General features: G+C 35.9%; 1 protein-coding gene across 4 annotated transcripts in view; it reads left to right on the plus strand.

Annotated features, from left to right (window-relative positions):
• ZNF567 (zinc finger protein 567) overlaps positions 1–18,304 on the plus strand; it is a 40,557-nt gene that overhangs the window by 16,453 nt on the left and 5,800 nt on the right. For 3 of the 4 annotated variants that reach the window (XM_020871721.2, XM_020871724.2, XM_020871722.2), the window contains exons 4-6: positions 1,858–1,984; positions 2,252–2,338; positions 5,886–8,272. In XM_020871721.2, the coding sequence (XP_020727380.2) occupies positions 1,858–1,984; positions 2,252–2,338; positions 5,886–7,606 (1,935 nt within the window). In that variant the 3' untranslated portion in view covers positions 7,607–8,272. Of the gene's footprint in view, positions 1–1,857; positions 1,985–2,251; positions 2,339–5,885; positions 8,273–16,104; positions 16,131–18,304 lie in introns of those variants that run through there. The other variant, XM_070451765.1, reaches the window with a different exon arrangement.

The following is an 18,304-nucleotide window of genomic DNA, read 5'->3' on the forward strand; positions in this document are numbered from 1 at the left end:
ATGTGTTGAAGTAATCCAAATTCTGTATGTCTTGTTTTTTTGAGGAGTTTTGTTTGTTTTTCTTCTAGCAGACAATTAACTTGCTTGGAATCAAGCTTCAAACCCTGCCCTCCCTGTCCTCTTACCTCCACCCCAAGTGTGAAGCAGCTGATAGTTGGGTCTCTTCAGCTTCCTCCTGCTGCTTTTTTCACTCTGGTCCCGTGATGGGTGATGTTCATGTACTTTTAGCTCTCAAAGAATTGGTATATATTAATGTTTAGATCTGAGGGCGGGCTTTCTGTGGTTCTCTTTCTTCTAGTGTTTCACCCTTTAATACTTCCTGCTGCTTTGTTAGCCCCAACTTTCTGACACCTCAGTCCAATAAGGCTCTAGTTTTCTTCTGCTTAACTTATAAGCAGGTTGTGTAATGCTGTTAATCAAAAATGCAGAAATCTCGGAATCTCACTCAGTATACTTCTGGTTTTCAAAACTCTTTTCTCATGTCTGTTTGCTTTTTCCTAAGGCTCCTTTGATCTCTCTTAACAATTGCTTAGTTTATCTATCAAACTAGAGTTCTGGCAAAGTTTATACTCAGATTTGGAGTCTCATTCTTCCTGTAGTTTTCTCACTTCTAGATAAATGTCGCTAAATCTTCAGCTCATCTACCAGTCCTCAGTTCTAGCCTCTGTCACCTTTGAGGAAGTAAACTGGTTTTCTGCCTGCAGAGTTGTGGACTTTGGGGTGGGTACCTTCATGCAAAATAGCCACAAACTTAAGAATTCTCACTCGTTGTTGTTTAAGAATAAACTCTCCTACAATTTTTGCTTACTTTGGTGTCTTTCCAGTGCCTTCTATTAGTTATTTATTATGTATTGTGTACAAATTTTAAAATTGTCATCTGAGGGATTGTTTTCTTGACCAGTTCACTCTATTATTGCTGGATATATCACATTCATGCATTTTTTAAAATTTATTTTTAATCAAAGGACAATGCTTTACAATAGTGTGTTGGTTTATACTATACATGAACATGAATCAGCCATAGGTATACATATGTCCTCTCCCTCTTCAACCTTCCTCCCACCTCACACCCATCCCACCCCTCTAGGTTGTCACAGAGCTCCGGTGGAGTTCCCTGAGTCATACAACAAATTCTCATTGGCTACCTATTTTACATATGGTAGTATATGTGTTATCGTGCTGCTCTCTCCATTCACACCCATGCATTTTAAAACCATATTCTTCCTGCATAACACATTAATCTTAAAGGAGAAAAAATTTACCTCATTGGTGAAGCCTGAAAAATTGTTCTGCCCTTGTAATACACTGTAACATACTTCTGTTGTAGTACCCTTACCACCAGTCTTGTAGATTTCTTAAAAGTATGTGTTAAAAAAAAAAAAAAAAGTATGTGTTGCATGCTTTGCACCTGTAACTTCTTGTGAGCAGACTGTGTTTTGTATATCTTGGCACCCCAGCAAACTAATGCAATTTGGGATTACTAAGTGACTTCACAATACATTTTTAGAATGAGTTATTAAGTAAATTTGGTGGCAAGTACTTCTATTTTGATTTTTTGTTGTCGTTGCTTCCCTTACAATCTAAATCACAAAACAAGAAAAATGGTAGGCTTTCTTTACAAGTTTCATATGAATGCCAGAAAGGAGCAGGATCAAAACTAGTCTCCAGGGACTTCCCTGGCAGTCCAGTGGTTAAGACTCAGTGCTTCCACTGCAGGGAGCACCGGTTCAATCCCTGGGTGGGGAGCTGAGATCCCACATGCCGTATAGTACAGCCAAAGATAAAATAAGTTATAAAATAAAAAACTAGTCCCAAATTTCTGGCCAATTTTCTGATCACAGTTCCAAACCATTACAGGGATCAGTGTCATTCAAAGATGTGACTGTGGACTTCAGTCAGGAGGAGTGGCAGCACCTGGATCCTGCTCAGAAGACACTCTACATGGATGTAATGTTGGAAAACTATTGCCATCTCATTTCTGTGGGTAAGAAAAATTCTTTGAAACTTAAAGTAGCATGCATTTCCTTTCAGAGTGCCTAAAATACATGTGATCTTGGATTTCAGGGATAAAAGGTGATGAATTCTTTTTGGTTGACACAAAGGATAATTGTGTTTTCATTTGCCTGGTACAGGGTGTTAAGTTTACTCTTACACAAAGGAGTATCTTACTTTGCAGAACGGAAATTCAACTTACTGATTTTTCAAATGTATTAACATCTAAGCAAGTTAATCCAAATCTTCCCTTAATCAGGGTGTCACATGACCAAGCCTGATGTGATCCTCAAATTGGAACGAGGAGAAGAACCGTGGACATCATTTAAAGGTCATACCTGCTTAGGTGAGTTTCTCTCAGGCAGATGAAATCTAGTGAAAAATAAATTTAAAGTGATCGTGTGGTGGGCGACACCTTTGAAATGTTTTGGTGGTGTCCTTTTAAAGGATCCTAACCTTTGAAATGACCATTGTGCCTGCAAAAATCTTAAATCACACTTTCAAATATCACTTACCCTATATTATAGACTTTCCTAATTTGCTTGCCACTCTTAATTGTCTAATTAATTGCCTGATTGCCACTCTTAATCAAAATGTACTGTAAGCCTTCCTTCTTTTAGATCTTTTCATCCATTTCTGCCCTTTTCTAGCTTTCTCAGTCCTTTATCGTCTAGCCATTGTATAGGTTTCTTTTAGGCATTCTTATCTATCTTTAAGAAAGAAAAAATTCTTGGTTAATATTTCTCAGGTGCTTTCTGTTTTCTTGATCTCCGTATCTTTAGTGTCATTTCAGATTTGTTTGCTATGCTAACTCTGAGTTCCCATTCTCACCACAAGTCTAGCTATTTTTTTTTTTAAGTCTAGCTATTAATTTTAAAATTCCCTTGCCTTGGACTAGACAGATAATTCCATAGTTACTATTTTCTTCCAGTAAGCTTTCATGGTTCATTGTATATGGGTGATCATCTTACCTGAAACCATCCCTTGCTTTGGGTAAAACATTGACTTGTTCTTACTCTAATTCTCTAAGTGATTATTTACAGCTTGGTCTGTTCTCTTTATACTCTGGCCACATTGCCTGGAACAGTGCCTTATACATAATAGTCACATAAATCTTTTTTTTTTTAATGTATATTATTTCTCTAGACTCTCAGTCTTTTTTCTCTAATTTGTCATCAAGAGATCTGCCTTTTAATTACAGTAGAATCATCCATTCTGAGAACTTAAACTCTTTGTTTTATATAGGTACCTCTAGCACTGACATACTTGGCACATTTCTCTCACCTTCACTCTAGTCCTTCATAAGTTCTGCACTCTGATGTCTTACCTTTTCCAACTTTCCTAGCTGTTAAATTCTTTCCCATTAACTATTTCCAGATTATTTTGTTCCCGCTGTGATACCAGCTTGATTGTCTCTGTCATAATCTTTTGGGAACCTCTTCACAGTTTGTGTTTATAAACCTGTGAAATATATTTACATCCTCCTATATTTTCATTTTTCACTGTAGTTTTCTCACTTCTACATAAATATCATACAAATTGACAGCTACTGTATTTCATATCTTGAAACTGTAATTACAGTTTGGCTTTGCTATAATTTTTGCCTAATTTTTTCAACTTATATTGTTACTTTACTGACAAGATACTTATTCCCTACTTCTTTTTGTTAATTACATGAAATTGAAATTCTCCTTTATAGAAGGACTACCATAGTAAGCCGTCATCTGGTCTTTTCTACTTTTTCTCTTTTGTGGAAATTCTTGCTAATTTCCACTTGATCTAGTCTCCTAAATGTCCTTTATACATGTAAGGTTTGTCATGTCTGTACTTTTCACTGTGTTCACCCTCCCATATAATGTATCTCTTTGAAGTCATGATTTCCTGCCCTTGCTTTTCCTTGACTACTCCCCAGCATATCCACCTCTCCTTTTTCTTCATTCCCATGTTGCTTATAACTGTAACACGTACAACTCTTGAATATTATATAATTTGATACTTGACTATACATGGTTTATGCTTAAGGATTCATTCTTTCAAAGATAATATCCTTTGTACTTTCTTTGCTGTAGTATACATGTTAAGTAGTCAGTTGCTTTTTTTCTGTTTGTGGAACTATATAAGGGATATCTCTTTGTCCTCCATTCACAAAGCATGTACTGATAAGTCCTTTCAGAAGTATTTGCTCAGGTCATGGATCTGTACATCTGATTGAAGTGGTAGATTCTAGCACTACCTATCTGTGATATGCAGTGTTAATGTAAACTCAGAAGAATACAAAGAAAATAACCAATAAAGAATTTCAATAAAGAATTATGAGAAAGGATTATTATCAAAGTTTGCATTTTTAATGAAATATTTATGATACAGTGTAAGCATGTAAAAAGATTTGTTAGAATTATTTTTATAAGCTATAATTGTTTTCAAGTTATAAAGAATCCTTAAATTGATGGTGGGGCATATGTGAAGGGTTTTGATATGGAGTGGTAGCATTTTCTTGAAGATTCTCTAAATATGATTAGAAATAAGACTAGGAAAAAAGTCAGCTGATTAAAAGAATATAAGGAAAGCATATGATTAGGAATAAGTGAGGTGTATATACAGCAATAAATATGAGGCTTTACGTGTTAATGGGTGAGATTTTTCAGATATACGGACAACCCTGAAAACTTGTTTGAATATAAAAAATGAGTTTAGGTGATGTAAAGTTTTGTTTACAGGAGAAATTCCTTGTATGTTAGTACTGGGGGCAATGGACTCAGGAAGAAACAGACTTTTGAGCCTAGACTTAATGTTGTTTCACTAGATATGGATGATCTCAAATATAGTTATAAATTTATAAGAGAAATAAAGGTTAAGGTTAATGAGTGATCTAGAACCAAAGGGAGCAATCTTCCTGGTCCACATATGGAAAACTGGAGTTAAGAATGTTACTGTATTAGAGAAAGACTTGATTCTTTCTTTAAACCTCAGAAATTAAGTTAGCAGTTGAAAAGAATAGTTATAATTAATTATCATGAGTGTTTTGTTAGTGAACAATTTTGAAAGAAAATAATAACAGCAATCTGAATACACCAGTGAACAAAACACTAGTTTATTTCAAAGTTCCTGTTGGGGGACTTCCCAGGTGATTCAGTTGTTAAGACTCTGGGCTTCCACTGTAGAGGGTATGAGTTCAATCTCTGGTCAGGGAGCTAAGATCCTGCATGCTGCACAATTTGATGAAAAAACCCATTTGTTTTTAATAAAAATAAAGTTCCTGTTGGGAGTGTTTTCTTTGTACTTCCCTCACAAGAAAAAATGATTCCCAATCATATGGAGGATTAGAATGTAAGACTATAGGATTTTTTTTTTTCTAAATGCTAGGAAAATAATTAATGCTTGGAAAGATTTATCGATGGCTGTGTGGAAGGGGGTTGGTGGGACAACTGAAAGTATTTTACCTCACAATCTAGGGATGAACATTTAAAAGCTCTAATCTGTGTCCTCCAAACACTTACCTCTAAAATTTTCCCTGAACTAGCTTTTCCACTAATTTGTCTTGTTCATCCTACTTAAATCTTAATGCCATAGGTTCACTTTATTGCCTCTGAATCCACCTATCCAAGCATGAATTCTTCATCCACTATTCTTTTGTCTCTTCTCTTTACTGCTTCTTGTCTTTGTTTCACTTTCTGTATGAAGTTCTGGTACAAAGTGCAAATGTTACTAGCATTCATTACTTATTTTTCATCTTTTTCCACACTGAGGCAGAGTTTTTAATTTAGGTTCCATGTAGTTTCCCAGGCAAGGAATAGTTTGTCCTTGGTCTTTTTTGGCCTCATATACATGTACAATTCCTTTTCATAGAAAATATGTAAGATTCACAAGTTGTTATTAATTATATTCTTTTCTAGAAGAAAACTGGAAAGCCGAAGACTTTTTATTGAAATTCAAGGAACAGCAAGATAACTATTCTAGATCATTTATGTTAATCAACCACAAAAAACTGGTTAACGAGAACGGGAGTACATGTGAAAAGACATTTACTTTAAATAAAAACCCTATTAATTCAAAAAAGCTACCTCCTGAATATGACACTCATGAAAAAATTTTTAAAAATGTTTCAGAATTAATCATCAGTAATCTAAGTCCTACAAGAAGGAGACTTAGTGAGTGTAATGGGTATGGGAAATCACTCCTCAATACTAAACCAGAGATAGCTCACTCTGGAGTCAAATCTCATAATCAACGTGGGAGGACCATCAGTCATAATGAAATGATCACGCAATATCATAAGATGGAAACTCCAGCACAGTCATTTGAATATAATGACTGTGAGAAAGCCTTTCTTAAAAGAGGAGGCCCAATTACACATAGTAGAACTTACAGAAGGGGAAACACATCTGATTATAATAAAAGAAGAAGAACAGCCAATATTGAAAAAAAGCATACATGCACTGAATGTGGGAAGTCCTTTTGCAGGAAATCAGTATTGATTCTGCATCAGGGAATTCACACAGAAGAAAAACCCTATCAGTGTCATCAGTGTGGAAATTCATTTAGGAGGAAATCCTATCTCATTGATCATCAGAGAACTCACACAGGAGAGAAACCCTTTGTTTGTAATGAATGTGGTAAATCTTTCCGCCTAAAGACAGCCCTCACTGATCATCAGCGAACACATACAGGGGAGAAATCATATGAATGTCCACAATGTAGGAATGCCTTTAGATTGAAATCACACCTCATTCGTCATCAGAGAACTCACACAGGAGAGAAACCATATGAGTGTAGTGACTGTGGGAAGTCTTTCCGCCAGAAGACAACCCTCTCCCTACATCAGAGGATTCATACAGGAGAAAAACCCTATATTTGTAAAGAATGTGGAAAGTCCTTTCATCAGAAGGCAAACCTTACTGTACATCAAAGAACTCATACAGGGGAAAAACCCTATATTTGTAATGAATGTGGGAAATCCTTCTCCCAGAAGACAACCCTTGCTCTTCATGAGAAGACTCATAATGAAGAGAAACCTTATATTTGTAATGAATGTGGAAAATCCTTCCGCCAGAAGACAACCCTCGTGGCACATCAGAGAACACATACAGGGGAAAAATCCTATGAATGTCCTCACTGTGGGAAGGCTTTTAGAATGAAGTCATACCTCATTGATCATCACAGAACTCACACAGGAGAGAAACCATATGAATGTAATGAATGTGGAAAATCCTTCAGTCAGAAGACAAATCTCAATTTACATCAGAGAATCCATACAGGAGAGAAACCTTATATTTGTAATGAATGTGGGAAGTCTTTTCGCCAGAAAGCAACCCTCACTGTACATCAGAAAATACATACAGGGCAGAAATCCTATGAATGCCCTCAGTGTGGGAAAGCCTTTAGCAGGAAATCATATCTCATTCACCATCAAAGAACTCATACTGGAGAGAAACCATACAAGTGTAATGAATGTGGGAAGTGCTTCCGCCAGAAGACAAATCTCATTGTACATCAGAGAACTCACACAGGGGAGAAACCTTATATGTGTAATGAATGTGGTAAGTCTTTCAGTTATAAGAGAAATCTTATTGTCCATCAGAGAACTCACAAGGGAGAAAACATGGAAATGCAATAATAAATGATGTGATTTCTTTGTGAAGCCTTTCTAAGTTATTGTAAAACTTTGTTTTTTTAAAGCATGCTTAAACATAAATATGAGGTAATTTTAATGACAAATGTAATAATAATTATTAATTTAATGTACTGTACCACATAAATATTTATCTATGTTTACTAGCATATGAAATGGGTGTGATCATTGATACTGAACTTTTTATCAGCAGTGAAGCTAATTTTCTAAGTTTTTGAGTTCTCCTGACTCAGTTTATTTTTTTAAGTGCTTATATAGTACATACAGAGGCAAGATACAAAATGGTTATAAGCATCAGCCTCCATAAGAGGAAAAAAATATGAAGTAAACTTCTTATTGCACTCTTCAGAATAAAATGTAATTGCTACTACCCCCAAAGTTGACCACTTCCCGGTTTTTAACATGAAGTAGTTTTCTTACGTCTTCAAACTATATATGCATTTTATTATACATTATAAATTCTTTTGTGTTGTTTCACTCAGTGTTTTAAAGATCCATACATTATTGCATGTGGCAGTAGTGTATTCATTTACGTTCTGTATACTATTCCATTTTAAGAATATTCTGCTATTTATCAATCCTCTTGATGGGTATTTGTATTTTTTTATAATTTTGTGTTGTAATAAAAATGTGGCTGTAAATATTCTTGTATATGTCTGTCTGTGGGTGTGTCTGTGTGTACACTTGTATTTCTGTTGATTTTATACAAAGACTGAAATAACTCAATCACAGGGTATGTATAAAGGGTTTTCAGTTACGTTTGATACTGCCAGAGATCTCTTAAACTTTTCTCAACATGGGATGATTCACTTTGGAGAGTATTATGATACACACAGTATATGTAATTCACAGTATACTTTGAGTTACATTTTAGTGCTGCATGTTATATTTACAAATCTTACACCATATATGTCTTTTTAGCCTCCCCTCTTTATATTATGATTATTTATTGTATCTACATACATTGCAAGCCTCATGAGACAGTGTTATACTCCTTGCTTTTTAGCAAGTAAATATTTATAAAAAGAAAAAATAATTTTATTATTTACTCAGCAATTTGTCATTTCTATAGCTCTTTTTAATTTTTTTTTCATTTATTTTTATTAGTTGGAAGCGAATTACTTTACAATATTGTAGTGGTTTTTGCCATACATTGACATGAATCAGCCATGGATTTACATGTGTTCCCCATCCTGAACCTCCCTCCCACCTCCCTCTCCACTCGATCCCTCTGGGTCTTCCCAGTGCACCAGCCCTGAGCACTTGTCTCATGCATCCAACCTGGACTGGCGATCTGTTTCACACTTGATAATATACATGTTTCGATGCTGTTCTCTCAGATCATCCCACCTTCGCCTTCTCCCATAGAGTCCAAAAGTCTGTTCTATACATCTGTGTCTCCTTTTCTGTCGTGCATATCAGGTTATCATTACCATCTTTCTAAATTCCATATATATGCGTTAGTATACTGTATTGGTGTTTATCTTTCTGGCTTACTTCACTGTGTATAATGGGCTTCAGTTTTACCCATCTCATTAAAACTGATTCAAATGTATTCTTTTTAATGGCTGAGTAATATTCCATTGTGTATATGTACCGGAGCTTTCTTATCCATTCATCTGCTGATGGGCATCTAGGTTGCTTCCATGTCCTGGCTATTATAAACAGTGCTGCGATGAACATTGGGGTACACATGCCTCTTTCAGTTCTGGTTTCCTCGGTGTGTATGCCCAGGAGTGGGATTGCTTTTAGCTCTTATTTTTGAAGTTTCAAGTTTTCCTTTGGTATCATTTTCCTTTCATCTAAAGAATTTTGTTTAGCATTTCTTTTTAGAGCAAGCCTTATGGGAGCAAATCCTCTTTGTGTTTCTTTATCTAGCATCTCTTATTCTTCATTCTTGATCATTTTCATTGGATAAAGATTGGGGTTGACATTTCTTTCCTTAAAGCATTTAAAAAATGTTCCACTACCCTTGGGCCTTCATACTTTCAGTGAGAGTTCTGTTATTCAAGGCATTGTTCTCCTATATGTAAAATGCATCTGTATTTTCTGGAAGCTTTTGGTATATTTTTTCTTTGATTTTCAGCAGTTTGGTTATGATGTGTCTCAGCAATGGTTTCTTATAGTTTATCCTTTTTGTGATATGCTACATTTCTTGGATCTGTAAGTTTAAGATCTTTTGCTAAACTTGGTAGGTTTTCAACCATTAATTCCTTATAAATATTTTTTTCTTCCTGGCACTTTCTTTTTTCCCTTCACAATCTCAGGGACACAAATGTTAAACCTTTTGGTATTGTCCCTCATATCCTAGAGGCTCTAATAAGTTTTGTTTTATTCTAAATCTTTCTCTATTAGATAATTTTTTATTGACCCAAGTTCAAGTTCACTAAGTCTTTTCTCTGTTTTCTCCATTTTGTTGCTGAACCCATCAAATAGGTTTTAATTTTCATCATATTTTTTAGTTCTAAAATTTCCTATTATACATCTGAAAAAATTATATAATAAAAAATTTTAATTAAAGTTCCTTAAAACCAAATTCTTTTTGGTTGTTTTCTTACAGCTTCTGGTGTCTCTGCTTAGATTTACTTTTACTTGTTGAAACATGGTTCTAATAGCTGTTTAAAAGTCTTTGGTAATTCTAACGTGGATCATCTCAGTGTTGATGTCTTTTCCTTTTTTTCTTTTCCATTGTGAGTTGTTAAAATTGTCCTATTCCATTGTATGCAGAATACATTTTTATTGTTTGCTAGACATTTTGAATAATTTGATTCTTTGAATCTAGTTTTAATCCCGTGGGGGGCATAATTTTGGTTTGTTTATCTTAGTAGGTTGAATTCAGATTTAGTGTGTAAGTTCTAAAGTACTTTCTGTGCCCTGGGCTTCCAATGTCAGTTCAGTTTTCAAAGTATTTGCAGTGCCAGTGTGCTTTATCTTTCAAGTGCTTCACCCAGGACCCACTCTGAGACCTGGTTTATGGTCCACCTTCTGGTTCAGTTCTCAAGACCTTTGGTATGCTGCTGCATAGTGTCAGATCTACATGTGTGCACCCTCGAGTTCATATACTTTAAAGGATCTCTAACTTGAGTTACCTCCTCTCCCCTATCTCCCTATAACTTTTTAGTTCCCAGAGGACCCCTTCCTGGCTCTAGTTACAGCAACAGGGCTTTATTTAGTCTTCTCATTCCGCTGTGTCCTTGCCACAACTCGGTCTTCCTCCAGCTCCAACCAGTGAGAGAATAAAGAAGAAAAAAGCAATGGGATTTTTTTCATCTTCTTCAGAACAGACTTCCACTAGTAAGATAGGATTCCCTTTCCTTGGGATTTAAGTACTTGCTGGCAGCTACTGGTATCATGGATTTCTTCCACTTCTCTGCTCCACAAAAATCCCTTCTGTCACTCTTCCAACTAGAGATACCTTCTCATGGAGATAGCTCTATCCAAGTTTGGCTCGGAATCTTGGGATTTAGGTTGTTTCAGTTCAGAGTTCTGCCTCTCAAGTCATGATTTCCTCCATGTTTCGTTTCATTTTGCTAACATTTTCCTTAGAATATTTGCATTCATATTCACAAATTAAGCTCATTTAGATTTTTTGAAAGCTGTCTTCATCCAGTGTTTAGACTTCTAGGATGAGCTTGTAAAATTCTTTTAGAGATTATCCTTAGAGTTTCTAAGTGATGATTTAAGTATTGTTTTTAGAGAGAACTTGGACCAAATTTTTATTTTTCTGCTATGTGTATTGGACTATGCAGATTTCTACCTCATCTTGAATGAATTTTAATTCATTTAATTCATGTACGCCTGTGGCTGATTCATGTCGATGTATGGCAAAAACCATGGAGGTAAAGTAATTAGCCTTCAATTAATATAAATTAATAAAACAAAAAAAAATTTTAGTATTCTTATTTTTAAATTTCCATAAATATATATATTACCTTATTAATGCTGTCATATTTGTCTTTACATAGATTAAATTTATAAGTCTAATTTACATGGGTGTTTTTTCCACACAAATAAATTTAATAGGCTTTATTTCTTCTTTCATTGATTTCTAGTTTTAACCATATAAACGATTTCATTCTGCAGTAGTTAGGTTAATTTGTTTTTTTTCTAGTTTCTTGGGTTTTGATTACATCATCAGTTTTATCAAGTGTCCACTATGTGATAGACACTGTTTCAGAACAATGATATCTTGATTTTCCAAATTTTGTTAAAGAGTGTTAGTGTTCTTATAAGATGGCTTTCCTAGGACAGGTCAAGTGTGGAAAAAGAAACCAGGTAATTGACCAGAATTAAGACCTGAGGTTTCCCTGGTGGCTCAGCAGTAAAGAATCCACCTGCCAATGCAGGAGATGTGGGTTTGATCCCTGGGTCAGGGAGATCCCCTGAAGAAGGAAATGGCAACCTTACAAAGAAATCCCATGGACAGAGGAGCCTGGTGGGCTATAGTCTATGGGGTCACAAAGAGTCAGACAAGACAGCAACTAAACAACAACAGCAAAATGACTTTGGTGACCTCTTAAAGGTTTTGATATGTAGCAATTCATTATCACTCATCTGAGTGGTATCCTATTTTTGTTCTGGTTTTCTCTGTGAATCAAATAAAGAGGAGATTAGAATCACTCCATAAGTTACTTTCTAATTGTAAGAATAAAAAAAATACCCTCTAAAATAGAGTTGACAGTCACCACCTTAACCATATGTTCAAATTTAGCCTCATGATTTCAATCTGTACCTTGATATATGGCAATACTAAATACATCATTTAGGAAATATTCTGCAAAATTGTTTGATTCAAACTTAATCTTCTCTCTACGCTTAACACATTACTGATCAGGAAGTTTTGCAGAAACCAACGCCTGTGGCCAGTGATTTGTCACGTAAAGAATATTGAAACGCTCTGGTCCACAATGTTTGGGTAACAAAAGATGTATTAATATGTCTCTGGTCAATAATGTGTTAATTTCCAATGTAGATGGCAGAATAAACTAAATGACAACATTAGGAAAAAAGCACAACAATCCAAAATATGGACCATCTTGCAAGGCAACGTGGACTCTAAGAAGAAAACTCATGAAGAAAAATAAAAGTGAAGAACTAAGCTAGACTAAAAGAGACATATCACGAAATGCAATTTCTGAGCCTAGAGTTTACCTTAGATTAAAAAAAAAGTAGGGACTTCCCTGGTAGTCCAGTGGTTATGACTGTGCTTCCAATGCAGGGAGTGTGGGTTTGATCCATTTAGATTCCATATGCCACATAGTACGACCAAAAAATAAAATAACAAAAGAATAATATAATAGTTTTTTAGAAAATGAAAGTAAATAACTATTAAAGTCAATCTTGGGACAACTGGGAATATCTGAACATGTGTCACATGATATATTTTAGAAGATGTGGTTACAGTAGGGTTATGTTGAAAATTACTTATAGGAAGATGAGCCAGATATGACAAACTGTTAGCTTTTAAACTAGGTGGAGGGTAGGATGGTAAATACATGTCCATTGTACTTTCTAAACTTTCCTGTATGTTTGAAAATTTTTATAATGGCAACTTGGAAGGTTTACTAATGGACAGTTTTCTCTTAGTTATCCTTTTGATCATTTCTGATAAATTCTGGGTTGTGAGCAGAGAGTGTAGATTATAGGGTATCTCTTATTAGGAGTTTATTAATAGCAAACTGCTTCATACCCTTTTCTACTTCAGCAGTTAGCTATATTCTCAATATATATTTACAGCCACTAGTTCCAGAGTGTTTATTCCAGCATTAGTTTCCTGATGCAGCTCATCAAGAATGAAGTTGTCTCACATGTTCTCTGTATTTTACAGGACTTTATTCAAAGTCAGTCATCTAAAGTTGAATAGGAGGATGGAGGTGATTGGAGGCTTTTCTAAGATCATTACCAACATAGTGTCTTTCTCTAAGAATTCACTAATGGTAATGCTCTTGCTTATCTGATCAACAGTAGCTAATATTTATTTGTTAGATAATCTTAACAAAGATTTACAGGTTATTAGTCCTCATAAAAACTCAATTAGATTGGTATTATCACTGTTTCACAACTGAGGCACAGAGCTAATAAGTATATTGCTGCATATCTTGATAATGTGATAGACTAGGTATGGGCTGTGACTAAAGGCTTTCTTTCAGTTCCACAACTGGTAGATTAAGAGACTATCCAAATTTGCAGACATCCAGCAGGAGTTGAGTGGTTTGATCTCAGGTGGCTTTGGCCTGCAGCAACTTGAAGCAGGATCTCACTTCCCTAGTCAGAAGTTGAAGTCAGGAAGCGGCAGTGAGAGTGCTGTCCTAGCCACTAGACTACGAGGGCCAGTGACAAGGCCCTGGCTTGTCTGCTTTGTGGAAATGAATGTCAACAAAGAGATGGAAAGTAGTGAATTACTAGGAGGAAAGAAAAGTACACATGAATAGACGCACACAGGTGGGCCCAGAGAGAGAGTATCTTGCTTTCATGGTAGCTTAAATTCCTTATATGGGGCATTTCTTCTGGGTTTCCTCTGGTCAGTCACCTTGCTGGCTCTGAGTCTGTATTTAATATAACTGGGGGTCCTCCCCTGTGTGCATGCACATTTCTTAGCTCAGATGGATTCCAGCACAGAGGCCTATGGGATGACTGACATCACCTACTACTGGTGGCACCTCCTGCCTTTTTGGACTCTGAGGAGCCTTTCTGCACATGTGTAGTTGGGAAGGTCTCCTTGACCTCAAGAATGAGAAATAATATGTTCTCTTAATCTTTTATATGGGCAGGCCTCACCTCCTCTTCACTTCTGCCATTATTTCTATCTTGGAGTATCTGTCCACAGGGGACAGATCAGTTGCTCAGCCTGGGGCCTATCTATTGCCTCAGTTTTGGAAGTATTTTATATGATCATTAGATTAAGATACCTGGCAAGAAATCTTTTACACCTAATAAGTTGTAAGAATGGCAAAAAAAATTCCTAAACATTCCCTCTAGTATTAATATGGAAGAGCTAATTGAAAGAAAAAGCTCTTTTATATTAACACTTCAGGGTTATGAATTCTCAGGTGTTCATAGAGACATGAATATTGGGCCTTCCTGCATTTCTTAGATTTTTAGCTTCTTGACATTATTAAGTCTCTGATGTTCAATAAAGTGTGAAAAGCATCCCCACATTCCTTAAATTCACAGGGTTTCTACTGATGTACATTCACTAATACTCATTCTATTGAAAGCCATCCCATATTGCCCCATACATTCATATTTTTGGTTTCTCACCATTGAATTATCTAATGATCTGTAAGAATTGAATGAACCTCAAAGGCCCTTCTATGTATCTTAAATTCACAGTTTCTCTTTAGTGTGCAGTTTTTGATGTTGGTTGTGTTGAACTCCATCTATAGGTCTTTCCACATTCCTTATATTCATAGGGTTTCTCACCAATATGAATTCTTTGATGCTTAGTAAGATGTGCCCTCTGCCTAAAGGCCTTCCTACATTCTTAACATTCATAGAGTTTCTCATTAGTATGAATGCTCTGTTGTATGAATGAAGTCTTATGGTTTTTTTCCCCCATATTCCTTACATTTATAAGATTTCTCATCTGTATGGATTTTTTGATGTTGACAAATTGTGCACATAGGCTATAAGATTTCCACATTCTTTGCATTCATAGGGTTTTTCATCAGTATGAATTTTCTGGTATACTCTAAAGTATCTGGTCTGGAAGAGCTGAAGGTCTTCCCACAGATCTGACATTCATAGAACTTCTTCCCAGAATGAATATTCTTTTGTACTTTAAGGACTTTGCCTAACTAAAAGCTTTCCCATATTTTTTACATATATAGGATTTCACTCCACTATGAATTTTTCCATATTGAGTGAGTTGTTGATGAATTCAAAATGCCTCCCCATATTCTTTACATTCATAGGATTTCTCCCCTGAATGAATATTTTTGTGTACTCTCAGGTCTCTGCCAAAACTAAAAGCCTTTCCAGATTCTAGACATACATATGGTTTCACTCCATTATGAATTTTCAGATGTCAAGCTGGTTGTTCACAAATTGTAAAGGCCTTCCCACATACCTTAGATGCAAAAGGCTTCTCACCAGTATGAATTTTTCTCACATTTGATTCGATCTGAGCCATAATTAAAGATCTTCCCACATTCTGTACATTCATAAATGTTTCTCTACTAGGAATTCTGTGATGTAGGGTGAGAGATGTATCTTTTCTGTGAATAGCTATATTTTCATAGATGATTTTCATTTGGCTAAAATATTCATTTTGAAGTTCTTGTTTCTCAATCTTGACTTTACTCTGCCAGCTATTTTGAATAATGGAATTCTCAAGGTCAGGCATTTCACTTCTTTATCTTCCATTTAGATAAATTTATTTCAGAAATGTTTTCTTCTGGAGATAATGTCTTTGTATCATACCTGGTCTCCAAACCTGGAAAAATAAAGCAAGAAAACTAACAAATATTGTTTTCCTGTTCTAGGAGGTAGGGGTGGAGAGACAGCAGAGGTAAGTGATAAACAAGATAAAGTACATTAGAAATGAATTTTGATAAAGTTATTATGCAATTTGGAGAAGGCAAAGAGAATAATGAAAGCATATTTTGTGAGATCTGTAACAATGAAAATAAATTAAGTCATTGATTCTAAAATTCGAATGTTCAATTAAAATCAACTCAGGAACCTGTTTCAAGTGTTAATTTCAGAGACCAACCCAGACCACAAAATCTGTAAGGGTAAGTTAGCAGTATCAGTTCAATCTCTGAGTTGTGTCCAACTCTTTGCAACCCAATGGACTACAGCACGCCAGACTTCCCTATCCACCAACTCCCAGAGCTTTCTTAAACTCATGTCCATCAAATTGGTGATGCCATCCAACCATCTCATCTTCTGTCGTCCCCTTCTCCTCCTACCTTCAATCTTTCCCAGCATCAGGGTCTTTTCTAATGAGTCAGTTCTTCGCATCAGGTGGCCAAGTATTGAAGCTTCAGCTTCAGCATCAGTCCTTCCAATGAATATTCAGGGCTGATTTCCTTTAGGATTGACTGATTTGATCTTGCAGGCCAAGAGACTCTCAAGAGTCTTCTCCAACATCACAGTTCGAAAACATCAGTTCTTTGGTGCTCAGCTTTCTTCATGGTCCAGTTCTCACAACCATACATGACTACTGGAAAAACTATAGCTTTGACTAGACAGACCTTTGTCGACAAAGTAATGTCTCTGCTTTTTAATATGCTATCTAGGTTGGTCATAGCTTTTCTTCCAAGGAGCAAGCATCTTTTAGTTTCATGGCTGCAGTCACCATCTACAGTGATTTTGGAGCCCAAGAAAATAAAGTCTGTCACTGTTTCCATTGTTTCCCCATCTGTTTGCCACGAAGTGATCATGGACCGAATGCCACGATCTTAGTTTAAGGATAAGTCTTAGGCATCTGTATATTTTTAACCACCACCTCAGATGTATCAAAGTCAGATCAATGTTTGACATTCTCTGTTTTTTTTTGCTTGTTTTGAGTTTTTTGACCACACTGCAATTTATGGGATCTCAGTTCCCCAAGCATGGATTTAACCTGGGCCACTTCAATGAAACCCCAGAAGCCTAACCACTAGACTACCAGGGAACTCTGTGACATTATCTACTTACACCTTTTTTCCCCAATGGTTTCTTACTGTACTTAGAACATTGTATGACCACTTAAAAATGGATAATAATGCCCTTTGTATGAGAAAGTCTGTAGATATGACAAAGTTAGAAGGAAAATAATTTTGTATTTAGAATGCCATACTCTGCAAAACAGAGAAGGGGAGTCTAAGCAGAATAGAGACATCTCTTTGCTGACAGCAAATGAATATCCAACATCCAATCAAGAGTTATAGACATTTGGGAATTCCCTGGTGGTCCAGTGGCTAAGACTCTGCACTCCCAATGCTGGGGGCCTGGGTTTGATCTCTGGTCAGGGAACTAGATCCCATATTGCTGCAACTAAGACCTGGAGCAGCCAAATAAATAAATAAACTTGAAACAAACAGTTAATAGATGTTTGAAAAGGCAGAAAAACATTAGTTCATAGAAATAGATGCAGAAATGACAGAGAAGCGAAACAGCAAAGAAGTTTAGAAGAATCATTATAAATAAGATCCAGTGTATAGGAAAACATGGACATGATGAGAAAAAGTTAAGATTAAAAAGAAAAGAAAAAAAAAATACCTCAAATGGACTTTCTAGAGATGAAACTGCAACACCTTTTTTTTTTTTTTGCAATTCTTTTTTTTTTTTAATAGGCTAATTACTTTACATCATTACAGTAGTTTTTGTCATACATTGAAATGAATCAGCCATGGATTTACATGTATTCCCCATCCCAGTCCCCCCTCCCACCTCCCTCTCCACCCGATCCTTCTGGGTCTTCCCAGTGCACCAGGCCCAAGCACCTGTCTCATGCACCCAATCTGGGCTGGTGATCTGTTTCACCCTAGATAATATACATGTTTCAATGCTGTTCTCTTGAAACATCCCACCCTTGCCTTCTCCCAGAGTCCACAAGTCTGTTCTATATATCTGAGTCTCTTTTTCTGTTTTGCATATAGGGTTATCATTACCATCTTTCTAAAGTCCATATATATGTGTTAGTATACTGTAATGGTCTTTATCTTTCTGGCTTACTTCGCTCTGTATAATGGGCTC

This window comes from Odocoileus virginianus, chromosome 20, assembly GCF_023699985.2.
Source record: "Odocoileus virginianus isolate 20LAN1187 ecotype Illinois chromosome 20, Ovbor_1.2, whole genome shotgun sequence".
NCBI lineage: Eukaryota > Metazoa > Chordata > Mammalia > Artiodactyla > Cervidae > Odocoileus > Odocoileus virginianus.